This window comes from Balaenoptera physalus, assembly GCF_965194825.1.
Source record: "Balaenoptera physalus genome assembly, chromosome: 15".
Taxonomy (NCBI): Eukaryota; Metazoa; Chordata; class Mammalia; order Artiodactyla; family Balaenopteridae; genus Balaenoptera; species Balaenoptera physalus.
This window is the reverse complement of record NC_138894.1, coordinates 14082012-14096038: the sequence shown is the minus strand read 5'-3', so window position 1 is coordinate 14096038 and position 14027 is coordinate 14082012. Positions and strand designations below refer to the sequence as shown.

Here is a 14027-nt window from a genome sequence, read left to right as displayed (position 1 = left end):
AGCAACATTGCAGACATTCACGAGGAAACTCTACCTGCTTCTTAGCTATTAAATTCAACTTCATTTCTTACCGAAACCTGTCACCTGATTTCTTGTGCGTTTTAGTTTGGTTAATTTCTATCAACCTACCTTCAGTTCTACTGATTCTTTCTTCAGCTGTGTCCAGTCTGCTGATGAGCCTGTCAAAGCATTCTTCAATCTGTTACCAGGTTTTTTCTTAGTTTTAGCATCTCTGTTTGATTATTTCTCATAGTTTTTGTCTCTCTGCTAAAACTCACCATCTGTTCATGCATTTTGTCTACTTTTTCCACTGAAGTCCCTAATATATCAATCATAGTTATTTTTAACTTCCTATCTGATGGTTTCAACATGTGGCTCATATCTGAGTTTGAGTTTTTGATTGCTTTGTCTCTTGACAGTGGATCCTTCTTCTTCTTTGTGTGTCTTGTAATTTTCCATTGAAAACTTGACATGCGTAGACTGGTAGAGACTAAATGAGTACTACGTATGCCTGAAGATGGGCCCACCTCTTCTTCTAGGCCTTTAGTGTGTGTGTGTGGTGGGAGGTGGGGGTATGAGTCAATATAGTCAGGAGTTGAGCTGAGTTTGGGTGGCATTGTTACAGTCATCCTTGGGGAACCACTGGATTCAAATGTTCTAGCATTACTTTGTGTTCAGTGCAGGGCCTGGGTTACCAGAGGGTTTTCATCAGTGTTCCTGTTCCACTGTCAGCTTGAGGCTTTCCTTGTGCGTGTGCACCTCAGGGGTGTTCTCTCTCAATGTTCTTGCCTCTCCATAGCCTACTTGTTACTTGTGACTCAATGATTGCTGGTCTGGAGAGGAGGTGGTAGTGTTCATTGTTGTTCTCACTCAGCCTCAATTGTAAGCAGGCCTGGTGTCCCTGGATCTCAGGATTGGGGTTCTCAGTGATCCTGTTCCTCCCTCAGCAATAGGAGACTTTTAACAGTATGAATTCAGGATGGTTTTCTGCTTCTTCCCCCAAGGTAGAGGGCTGTATTCTGTTTTCTTTCTCTGCTTGCAGTGGTCTTGACCTGTGCCCTGGGGATGACAGGATTTGCTGTCCTTCCTTCAGGGACTTGAGCTTTTGTGCCATGAAGAGACAGATGTGGGCAGAGATTTGTGCCTTTGTTGCAGTGATGGCTGCTCCTCTTCCCAAAGCCTGCTCCACAAGGGAGACAGTCCCAACCTCCTGCCCTGTCCCAAATCTTTGTCATGAGCACCAGGAGAGGTCCTGGAGAAAGCCTGTGAACAGGTGTGGATTTTTCTTCGTTGTGATTCTCATGGGTCCTATACACTCACACTCGTCTACAATTGGCCACAGCAATTTGTTAAGAATTTTAGCTAAAATCTTCTGATCAGGTATATGATAGTTTCATCTTCCTCCCATGCTCCATCCTAAGGATGCCAGTGCTGGGCCCTGCCTCTCCCTGAAAGTGGCTGTCTTTTCTTAGATTTCAGTCCAGTTAGTGGCCCTTCAACCTCAGCTCTCTAATAAGTTCAAGAAAAGGTATGATTTTGTGGATTATCTGACTTTTTCTTGTTGTTAGGCTGGGAGCAACTCCCTTTCCAGCTTTCTATGTCCTAAGTGAAGGCAGGAAATGGGAAATATTTGGGTGCCCAAAAGAATACCCTGCCAGGGCCTTCACACGTGCTATTCTACCTGTGTGAGATGCATTTCTGCCCCTCCACTTCTCCCAAATTGTCTTATGTCTGGCTCCTTCTTATCTTTTAGGCCCAAACTTAAATTCCACCTCCTCAAAAGGGATGAAATACCCCCACTATATCTAAATGAAATCGCACCAAGTGTCCTCTGCTTTAGTACCTTGTATGGTTCCTTTGTAGCACTTATCACATTTTGTAGTTGTCTGCTTCTTTTCCTCGCTTTCATGTGTTTGTCTGGCTCTGTTATTAGAATGTATACTTCATGAAGCCAGAGACCTAGAATAGTGGGCAAGTGCATGGAGGCACTAAATAAATAGAATGGGAATTTTCATTTCAAGTTTAAAGAAACTTTGTACTGGTTAAATTCAAAGAGTACATAAAATAGACACACCCGGTGAAAAGCATTTGGAAAATGTGCATACTTGAACTACAAGTTCCAGAATTTCTTGAATATAAAGAAGGCTGAGAGGAAAGCTCAGGACTGGCCCTATGGATCAGTGAGCATCTCTCCCGCCAGTACGCCAGCATGGCCACAGCCACAACCTCCCACAGATCCTGCAGCATCACCCAGGGCAGGGCCAGTCCCCGTGTCCCAATGCCCAGGCCATCTGAGTGCAGGAGAACCTGAGGGCCAGGCTGAGTGCTTGCCGTGTACACCTGTGTCCTGGCTCTGCTTAGGCCGCTGGCTAAAGACCTATGGATAGTTTGCATAAAGCAAAATGAATAAAGCAAGATCCAGGAGGCAGAATTTGGGTTAGAGAGAGATTTTTTTTTTTTAATTGACTACAGTCCCAAAACATTCTATCGTGATAGACAAGAGCCTTTGTTCTCTTGTGCTTGTCCTTTAAGAATGAGTGGGCTCCAATTCAGAGGACCTCTCCAAACACGATTCCTTGCTCTCTATTAAACTTAGGGCTAAAATATCAGAAAACCAGTCCCAGCATCACTCAGAAGAATCCCCTAGGAGCTCCAATCAGCTGACGCTGGGAGAGAGTGCACAGCGCCTCCTAGTACTTAATCATCTCTCCCTCCTCCAGGGTTTGAGACAGCCTTCCCCAGATCCGGAGGAACTGGAAGTTGCTGCCTTCTGCATGCAGTGGAGAAGAAAATTGCGAAGGCACAGACTTCAAGAAACCTCAGACCCGGACCGTGATGAGCTGGGCCTCCGAAAAACAAGCACTAAAGGGCCCCCGACACTCGTGGCCCTGGTTCAAGAAGCATTATAAAAGCTGAGCAGTATTCTCCAAGTCAGACTCTCTGTTGATGTGTGCACTGGCCCTGAGACTCTGGCAGCCCGTGGAAAGTGCCTTTTAGGCCGAATCAGCCTGTGGGGACACAGGGGGACACGGTGGGTTGGGTGGGTGCAGGGCAGCCAGGGCTGGGCCTTGAGCAGAGCTATCCCGACAGCATTCCCAGTCAAGGGGACAGCTCTGGGCCCCTGGTGAGACTGCTATCTTCCTGGGAAGGATACTTAGCTTTCTGGGTTTAGAAGGAACATCACACATAGACCGGGAAAGGATGGGGAAAAAACACCCAAGCCCTATTAGCTTAAGCCTTTTTTAAGATGTCGCAATGTGAGAACAGTCCCAGTACGTTCTATAGGGATCCAGGAACTGAAAGATTTATGGATTACATTGGTAGTCAGTCAGAGTTCACCTTGCTTGAATAATTTGGCACTCTTCAAATTTTCAAGGTGTGGGGAAACTGAAGATGTGCTAGTTTGGGACACAGTGCAGGAGCTGCAAGTCTGAAGGCCCTGAGTTGTGATCTGGTGAATCTGGGTTTAGCATCTGGGATGGCGAGGAACAGTTGGGCATTAAGGTCTTGGAGAGTCAGTGGAAATTTTTCAGTTCTCAGTATCTTTCACAAAACCTATGTGGTAAAGGAATGAGGAAAAGGAGAGTGAGGAGACCAGTGACCTTCACCTCAGGGGCTGAACTGCGTGGGCCAAGAGTGGAGAACTGGGTCTGGAGGAGGGGGATGCAGACAGGGACTGGGTACATGGTCTGGGAGCAGGGATGCCCTGGGGGCTGGGGCCTTGCTTGTTTGGGGGACATCGTGCCACCCTCTTATATTCTGGTATAGCCCATAGGGAGGAGGGCTGACACTAGATGAGATAGAATTTCCTATAACCCAGTGGGATTGTGGTTCAGATTTACAGTAAATAAAGATAGGGATTTCTTTCCACTTTAAAAAAAAAAAAAAACAATACAATGTGATGTTTTGCCTTGTATACACCCATTAAATCATCACTACAATTGGGATAATGAATATATGCATCACCCCAAAAGTGTCCTCACTCCCCTCCGGGGTCCCTGGAATGACTGATCTTCTTTGTCACTTAATGATTAATTTGAGGGACTTCCCTGGTGGTCCAGTGGTTAAGACTCTGTGCTCCCAATGCAGGGGGCCTGGGTTCGATCCCTGGTCAGGGAACTAAATCCCGCATGCCACAACTAAGAGATCTTGCATACCACAACAAATATCCCGCACGCAGCAACGAAGATCCCACGTGCCACAACTAAGACCTGGCGCAGCCAAATAAATAAATAAATATTTTAAAAATAAATAAATAAAATAAAATTTGTCAACCTAACCCGCTTTAAGAAGAACAAAATTAGTTTGATTAGTTATCTGCAAATCAATCAATGTTATACACCACGTTAACAAATAGAATAAAAATCATATGATCATCTCAACAGATGCAGAAAAAGCTTCAGACAAAACTCAACATCCATTTATGATAAAAACTCTCAATGAAGTGTGTATAGAGGGAACACACCTCAACATAATAAAGGCCATATATGACAAGCACATGGCTGTCATTGAAAAATTAATCAGTCAATCTAAGAAAGAAATGGAAGATTTTATTTGAGCCACATTGAGGATTGTTACCTGGGAACAGCCTCAAGGAAAGTTCTGAGAACTGTTCTGCCCATTAGAGGTCAAAGCACAGTTATGTAAGTTTTTAAGACAGAGGTTGTACATTAAATAACGTATTGTTAATAGTTTATACAATCTAGTGAATAGTGGGTCATGGTTCATCCTGGTCCCTTACAAGATTAAGAAGGAATGTTATCTTTTAAGTTGCCTTGTTGGTACTGGGAGAATGTTGCTCTTTATGGTGGAGCAGATATTTCTGCTGATGGGGAGGTTTGGACAATGTAATATAATGCAGATGCACAAAGCACAGTAGAGAGGATAGAGGAGGCCAAAGGGCAGAGAAAATTTTTAATGTTTAAATTTTTCTTGACTTGTCATAAAATATGAATTTTATTTCACACAGCTAACATCATACTCAACGGCAAAAAGCTGAAAACATTTCCTCTAAGAGCAGGAACAAGACAGGGATGCCTATTCTCACCACTTTTATTCAACATAGTATTGGAAGTCTTAGTCACAGCAAATCAGACAAGAGAAAGAAATTCTTTTTATCTAAATTGGAAAGGAAGAAGTAAAATTGTCACTGCTTGCAGATAACATGATACTATATATAGAAAATCCCAAAGATACCACCAAAAAACGATTAGAACCAATACATGAATTCAGTAACTTGCAGAATACAAAATTAATATAACAGAAATCTGCTGCACTAACAATGATATATCTGATAAAGGGCTAATATCCAAAATATACAAAGAACATATACAACTCAATATGAAAGAAAAAAATAAATTTAAAAATGGGCAGAGGACCTGAATAGACATTTTTCCAAAGAAGACGTACAGATAGCCGACAGGCACATGAAAAGATGCTCAACATCACTAACTGTCAGGCAAGTGCAAATCAAAACCACAAGGATATATATCACCTCACACCTGTCAGAATGGCTATTATCAAAAGACAACATATAAGTGTTGGTGAGGACGTGGAGAAAAAGGGAACCCTCGTGCACTGTTGGTGGGAATGTAAATCGGTGCAGCCACTATGGAAAACAGTATGGAGGTTCCTCAAAAAATTAAAAATAGAACTAGCATACGTCCAGAAATTCCAATTCTGGGTATTTTTCCAAAGAAAACAAAAACACTAATTTGAAAAGCTATATGCAGCCCTATGTTCACTGCAGTGCTATTTATAATAGGCAAGATATGGAAGCAACCCAAGTGTCCATCAACAAATGAACGGATAAACATACATACACAGTGGAGTATTACTCAGCCATAAAAAAGAATGAAATCTTGCCATTTGCAACAACATGGGTGGACTCAGAGGGTATTATGATAAGGGATATAAGTATGACAGAGAAAGGCAAACACCATATGATTTCACTTATATGTGGAATCTAAAAAACAAAACAAATAAACAAAACAAAATGAAAATAGCCTCATAGATACAGAGAACAAAAGGGTGGTTGCCAGAGGGAAGGGGTGAGGGGATGAGTGAAACAGGTGAGGAGATGAAGAGGTACAAATTCCAGTTGTAAAATAAATAAATCACAGAAATCTAATGTGCACGATAAGGGATATAGTCAATAATATTGTGATAACTTTGTATGGAGACAGAGTGACACTAGACTTACTGTGGTAATCATTTTGTAACGTATAAAAAATTGAATCACTCTGTTGTACATCTGAAACTAATATAATATTGTAAATCAATTATACTTCAATTGAAAAGATTAGTTTGCATTACCTAGGATTTGTGTAAAAATGGAATCATACAGTACGTGTTCTTTTCCCCCTCTAGCTTCTTTCATTCAGCATAATTATTTTGAGATATCCATGTTACTATGTATATCAAGATTCATTCTTTTTCATTGCCTAGTAGTATTTCATTATATGGATATAGGACAAATTGTTTATCCACTCACCTGTTGATGGACATTTGTGTTGCTTACAGTTTGGTGCTGTAACAAAAAAATCTGCTATGAACATCTTATGTAAGTCCTTGTACACACAAATGCTTTCATTGCTTCAGGAACATTTCTAGTAGCGGAATGGCTGGGTGGTAGTGTAAGTGAATGTTTAAATTTTTAAAGAAACTGCCAATTCTTTTTTCAGAATGTCTGTAGTGTTTAACATCCCTACCAGCAGTGTTTGAGAGTTCCAGTTCCTCCACTTCCTCTCCAATACTTGGTATGGTCAGTCTTTTTCATCTTAGCCTTGTAATAGGTGAGCAGTGGTATCTCACTGTGGTTTTAATTTGCGTTTCCCTGAAGACTAATGATGTTGACATCTTCTCATGTACTTATTTGCTATCTACACATTTTCCTTGCTGAAATGTCTTTTCAAATCTGCTGCCTATTCTTTTTGTTTTTTCTTATTGTTGAATTTTGAGAGTTCTTTTTATATCCTGGATACAAGTTCTTTTGTTGAGTATGTGATTGCAAATATTTTCTTCCAGTCTGTAACTTGTCTTTTCATTCATTTAACAATGTCTTTTAATTTTTAAGTACAATTTATCAATTTTTTGGGGGGGGTATATGGATCATGCTTTTTGTGTGCTAAGAACTCTTTGCCAAACTTAGGTCACAAAATTCTCTATGTTTTCTTGTAAAAGACTGATAGTTTTACATTTTACATTTAGATATATAACACATTTTGAATTAATTTTTGTTTGAAGTGTGAGGTAGAGGTCAAGATTAGTTCATTTGGGTTCCTTTTTTTTGTATATGAATGTCCCACTGTTCCAACACTATTACTTTAAAAGATATCTTTTTGCATCAAATTGTGTTTGCACCATTGACAAAAACCAACTGACCATGTTTGTGCAAGTCTGTTTCTAAAATCTCTATTCTTTTCCATTCATCTATATGTCTATCCTTTCATGAATATCACACTGTCTTCATTCTTGTAGTCTTATTGCAAGCTTTACAATCCAGTAGTGTAAGTCCCCCAACTTTGTCCTTTGCAAAATGATTTTGGCTATTCTAATTTTTTGGCCTTTCATATACAAGCTGATTCTAGAATCAGCTTGTCTGTTATCTCCAGAAAATTATGCTGGGATTTTGATTGGAATTACATTAAATCTATAGATCAGTTTGGAGAAAACTGACATCTTAACTATGTTGAGACTTACAATCCATGAGCACAGTGTATCACTCCAGCATTTTGTAGTTTTTAGCATAAGGTTCCATGCATATTTTATATATTAAACCTCAATATTTCACTTTATAGAGTTGTTGTAAATGGTACCGTTTAAAAAAATTTTTTTTCCAAATTCTATTACTAATATACAGAAATACAACTGATTTTTAAAAATGTTGACCTTGTATCCTGCTACCTTCCTAAACTCACTTATTGCTTCTAGGAGCTTTTTGTAGATTCCTTAGGATTTTCTATGTAGATATTACTGTCATTACTGTAAAGCTTACTTCTTCCTTTTTAATCAGTCTGTCTTTTATTTCTTTTCCTTGTCTTATTGTGCTGGCTAGAACTTCCAATATAATGTTGAAGAGAAGGAGTGAGAGTGGACATTCTTGCCTTGTTAGGGGGAAAGCATTCAGTCTTTCACCATTAACTATATTGCTAGCTGTAAGCCTTTTTGGTGAATGTCCTATATCAGGTTAAGAAAGTTCCTTTCTATCGTTATATGTGAGAATTTTTATCATGAGTGGATGTTGAATATTGTAAATACTTTTAATGCATTAATTAATATAACTACGTGGGGGTTTTAATTTTTGTTTTGTTTTTGTTTGTTAATATGCTAGATTACATCGATCAACTTTCAAATGTTGAAACAACCTTGCATTCCGAGGATAAACACCATGTGGTCATGACATATTATTCTTTTGATGTATTGTTAGATTCTATCTGCTAGTATTTTTTTGTTGAGGATTTTTGTGTTTGTGCTCATGAGGAATATTGGACTGTAGTTTTTTGTTTGTTTCTTTGTACTGTCTTTGGTTTTGGTATTAGGGTAATACTGGCCCCATATAATGATTTGGGAGGTGTTCCCTTCTGTTTTCTAGCAGAGAATTGGTGTTATTTCTTTTTTAAATGTTTGATAAAATTCATCAGTGATACTGTATGGGCCTGGTGTTTTCTTTATGGGAAGATTTTAATTAAAATGTTATTTTTAAATAGGTATAGGATATTCAAGGTGAATATTGGTAGTCTGCGGAGTTAAAGGAATTGTTTATTTCTTTTAAGGTCAAACTTATTGGCATAAAGTTATTCATAATACATTATTATTCTTTTACTATCTGTAGGATCTGTATTTATGTCCTTCTCTCATTCCTGATATTGGTAATTTGTCTTTACTCTTTTTTTTCCTAATAAGCCTCTGTAAAGATTTCTCAATTTTATTTATTTTTTAATATAACCAGCTTTTGGTTTTGCTTTGTCTTAGATTTATGTTTTCTATTTCATGAATTCCTTCTCTTATCTTTAACATTTATTTTCTTCTGATAACTTTTGGTTTAATTTTTTCTTCTTTTTCAAGTTTCTGAATGTTGACGGTAAGGTCATTGTTTTGTGGCATTCTTCTTTTCTAATATGGGCATTTACTGCTGTGCATTTCTAAGCCCTATTTGTGCGTCATCCCACCAATTTTGATTTTTTTTAATTTCTCATTATACATTCTAATTTCCTTTTTAAATTATTTGTTGACCCATGGATTACTTGGAGCTGTGCTATTTAGTTTCAAAATATTTGGGGGAATTTCCAGAGATTTTCTGTTTTGACTTCTGATTTAATTCCTTTGTGGTCAAAAAACATACTTTGTAGTACTTGAATCCTTTTAAATTAATTGAGCCTTGTTTTATGGCCTGGGCTATAGTCTATCTTGATAAATGTTCCATGTGCATTCTGCTGTTGTTAGTTGGAGTGCTCTATGAAAACCAATTAGGTCAAGTTGACTGACACTGTTGCTCAAGTATTTGATGTCCTTACTGATTTTCCTTCTACTTGTTCTATCAATTTTAAGAGTAGGATATTGAAATTTGCAAATATAATTGTGAATTTGCCTATTTTATAATTCTATCAGAGTTGCTTCATTTATTTTATTTTATTTTATTTTATTTTTATTTATTTATTTATTTTGCTTCATTTATTTTAAAGCTCTGTTATTAGGTGCATAAACATGTATATCACTTTGATGAATTAACTCTTTTATCATTAATAAATTAATCTCTTCATTCCTGGCAGTATTGTTTGCTCTGAAATTTGATTTTTTAAATATTTCCTAAGCTTTTACTTAACTTACAAACATGTGGGATACAATTCTAATAATTCTTTTAATGTCTTTGTCTCTACAAATTCTTACATCTGTGCCCATTCTGGGTTGCTTTCAATAGATACATTTTTCTCCTCTTTATGGGCAGTATTTCCTGCTTCTTTGCATGCCTGGTGATTTTTTTACTGTGTGCCAGACATTGTGATTTTACCTTTTTGGGTGCTGGCTATCTCTGTGTTCCTATAAATATTCTTGAATTTGTTCTGGGAGACAGTTACTTGGAAACAGTTTAATATTTTCTGTCTTGCTTCTAAGATTTGTTAAGTGGGATGAGAGTAGAGTTCAGTCTAAGGTGAAATAATTCCTTCTGAGGCAAGACCCTTCTGTGTACTCTATCCAATACCTTGTGAATCATGAAGTTTTCCATTCTGTCTGGTGAGAACAGGTGCTTTTCTTGGCCCCATACTAGCCCCAGGCACAAATACCTCTTATCCTTTCAGATGGTTCTTTCCCCAGCCCCTGGTAGTTTCCTCACATGGATGCACTCATCAGTACTCCCTGAAACCTCTGAAGACGCCCAAAGTTCTATTTCTGTGCAGCTTTCTCCTCTCCAGTACTCTGTTCTGCAAAATTCTTTGGTTTCCCTGGTCTTTCAGCTCTGTCTCCTCCTTTAACGAAACTGCAAGGCTCCTCCCGGGCATCTTCTCCCCACACAGCTTTCTTGCTTCTTTGCATGTCTGGTAATCTTTGATTGGATGCCAGCCATTGTGAATTTTAACTTGATATGTGCTGGAAAGTTTCATATCTCTGCAAGTATTCTTGAACTCTGTTCTGTGATGCAGTTAATTTATCTATAAATAGTTTGAGCCTTTCAAGCCTTACTTTTAAGTCTTTTTTGGGGTAGGGTCAATGCAGTATTTCTTCTAGGATTTATTTTGCCTCACTACTGAAACAGTATTTTTCTGAGTGCCTTAGCTGGTATCTCATTACTTACATGATTTATCCATTCTGGATGATGGAAAGACAAACTGAATACAGCCCTGTGTGAGCTCTGGGGAATGTCTCCTCTCATTCTTGTCCTGACCCCAGGTAAGTTTCCTCAATCACATGTGTTAATTAGTACGTAGCTAAAGACTTGTGCCTCTCTGAGTTTTCTCTCTGTGCATCTCTCATCTTTTCATACTCTGCCTTACAAACTACAGACCCCTTGGGCTCCCTGGACTCCCAACTCTGTCTTCTCAGCCCTGGGAGACTGCTGGTTTCTTCCTGAATTTCCCCTCTGCATGCCACAGCTTGGAAACTCTCCAGGAAATAAGCTGGCTTAGTCAAGGGCTCATCTTTTTGGTTTCTTCTCTGTTAAGAATCACTGTCCTATGCTGCCTAATGTCCCATATCTGAAGAGCATTGTTTTGTATATTTTGTTCAGTTGTTTAGTACCTTCAGATGGGGTGTGTGTGTGTGTGTGTGTGTGTGTGTGTGTGTGTAAACCTAGTCTTTTTACTCTATCTTGGCCAGCAGAAGTACTCTCTCTTTTTGAACTACCTTCCCTCTGGCTCATGTTCAAGTCTCCTTTTTTGGGGTAACATTCCCTGGACCTTCCCCTTCCAGTCACAACTAAGTTTCTAAAAGTAATAATCTATTACTGCAGTTTTGTTTTATTACCATCCACCAAGGCTTCAAAAATCTGGCTTAGTTTTTCATCTTTTCCAACTTGTCAGATGAAATGGGATCTTCTTAGTATTCAATCTCTTAGAGTTCTTGACCCATCCAACTCCAGTTAGTACTCCCTTCTCGACACTCTCTCCTCCACTGGCCTCCCCTCTGCAGTTTTCCTCTTTGCTGTTTATGGCTTTTGACTCCCTTTGCTCCAGTCCACATGCATCTCTTATCTCTTCCATACTGTTGCCATTTTAACCACTCTAATTTGCAACTGTATTCATGTCTTTTTGGCTTCAAATCCTTCAGTGACCTTACCTGCATGTGAGACACAGTCCAAAATCCTTTGCAGGGTTTACCAGACTTGCCATGCATTATCTATGTTGTCTACTCTCCCCACCTCCCAGACAGACAGACAGACAGACACACACACACACACACACACACACACACACACACTCTTCCACTTAATTTCCATCTTGTGCTCTAGCCTTATGAGACTAGTAAGAGAAAGTCACCTGTAGACCCCGAACAGAAATTTCTATTTCATACTTTCATGTTTTTGCTCTCACTGTTTCCTCTTCATAAAATGTCCTGCTCCCTGCTCCAATCCACCTAGCAAACTTATATTTATCTTGCAGAACTCAGCTCAGCTGTATCCTTTTCTATGAGGCATTTCTTTAACGCTGACACACACTTAACAACTCTACTCAGAATTAACAAGCCCCTCCCCATGTGCTTCCTTTGCCTTCACCAATTTCTCCAAATTCTCAGCACAATCTGTGAGACACCATTTGATCTCGTTCCCGCCTCCCTCTCCACCCTCAGCCTTCCCCACCCTGTTCTCTCTTATTCTGATCCAACCACACTAGCCTCACTTCATTTCCTCAGGTACAGAAGCCCTGCCTCAGGGCCTTTGCACAAGCTGTTCCTACTCCCTGGAATGTATCTCTTCCCTGCCCACTCAGCCTTCAGATTTCAGCTTAAAAATCACCTTTTAAGGAAGTCTTTCTTAATACCTCATACTACATAATGCGCTTTCAGTGTATGCTGTCCTTTTCTTTTAAAGCTCTTGTCACAATTTATAAATATATACTGATAAAATCGTATGATTTCCTCTCTAATCCCTACAGACAGTGAACACTGTGAACATGGGATCTGTATCTTTTTTTTGTCTTATTTCACCCCTAAAACCTGGCATGAGCTTGAGGCATTCAATGTTTGCTGAAGATGTGTATGGGATGGATGCTGGTACTTGGTACTCCATCTGTGAGCATTGATTCAACATGGCCTCCAGATGGCGGTCAGACTCAGCCACCCTGCCTGCAAGGGGCTGAAACAAGTACAGGCCAGAGTTCCCTGAAAGAGAGGGAGGTCCCAGCTGTGTCCTTCGCCAAATGCCCTGTGGCTCAGCAGCCCTGAGAAGTGGTACTTGGCACAATGTAATTACATACTTAACACATGTCAGGCTCCTCCACCAACTGTAAACTCCAGGCCCATCTGTCCCTTTGCAGCTGAATCCCCAGGGCTAGTGCCAAGACAGACAAAGAGTAGGTGCTTAATATATGCTGAATGAATAAATAATTAAAGCATAGGCAGTTATTCACAACTGGCTAAAACATCTTCCTGTATAATCTTGTACATAGCACAGAAAACTGTGCCTAAGGACTCTCCATTTTTCTTGCATATATAGTGAACAAACAGAAATATAATTAATACTCAGTACAAAGCTCCAGATCTATAGAACCATGAGCCCTATTTTCTCTATTCCAAAACATTTCTTGGATATAAATTCTGGATTGGAAGCAGGGCCATGTGATGACTTCCATAGGCCCTAGGTACTCTCATTTCTAAAGGTCCCACTGTGGCACAGTAAAGTGTACACATATGCCACATTAAGTATGTGTGTTTTATACATATATATGTGGTGTATATATATATATATAATATTTTTATTTCTATATACAATTATTAAATATATTCTATTTAAATATATTTATATTTCTATAATTACTAAGTATTAACATTATGAAAATATTTAATAACTTTGCTTTCAAAATTATACATTTCACCTTTATAATTTTCTTATAACATTTTGAAACCATAATCCTTTTTCAGGTCTCAAACATTGCTGTAGATTTTTGAAAAGGCTGTGGGACCTGGGAGTGTGCACCTGTGGCCTCTGATTTGGAACCCCGGTCTGTCCTACACCATAGTGAGTATTCAACGAGCTCCTGCTGAGGAACAGACACTGTGTGAGGTCCTGGGGAAATGGAAGCAAATGGGAAGAGAGTTCACAGCGCACCTGAGAAGACAAATTTGCAGCTCATTAGAATGGAATGTGATTGATACTATGGGAGCACATAGAGAGACCGATTAGTTCTCTGCAGAACTAACTGGGTCTGGATCTGTGGATCTAGGGGTGTGACAGCCAGAGTCTGGAAAGCACTTGGAAAAGGAGCCTCGATTGCAAAGCCAAGGAGTTTGGACCCATCGTACAGATAAGGGAAGTCCCTGTGGGCTTTTAAGCCAACGAGTGGCGAGGTATTAGCTATGCTTTATGAGAACTGGTT

The 14027-nt window shown here is 39.3% G+C and overlaps 1 protein-coding gene across 1 annotated transcript in view; it reads left to right on the top strand.

The window, feature by feature from the left end:
- Nucleotides 1-13362, top strand: part of LOC309643763 (uncharacterized protein) — a 28243-nt gene extending 14881 nt beyond the window's left edge. Inside the window, exon 5 of the mRNA XM_082426761.1 lies at nt 2721-13362. Coding sequence (XP_082282887.1) covers nt 2721-2909 — 189 coding nt within the window. The 3' untranslated portion in view covers nt 2910-13362. The remainder of the gene's footprint in view (nt 1-2720) is intronic.
- The last annotated feature ends 665 nt before the right edge of the window (nt 13363-14027 follow it).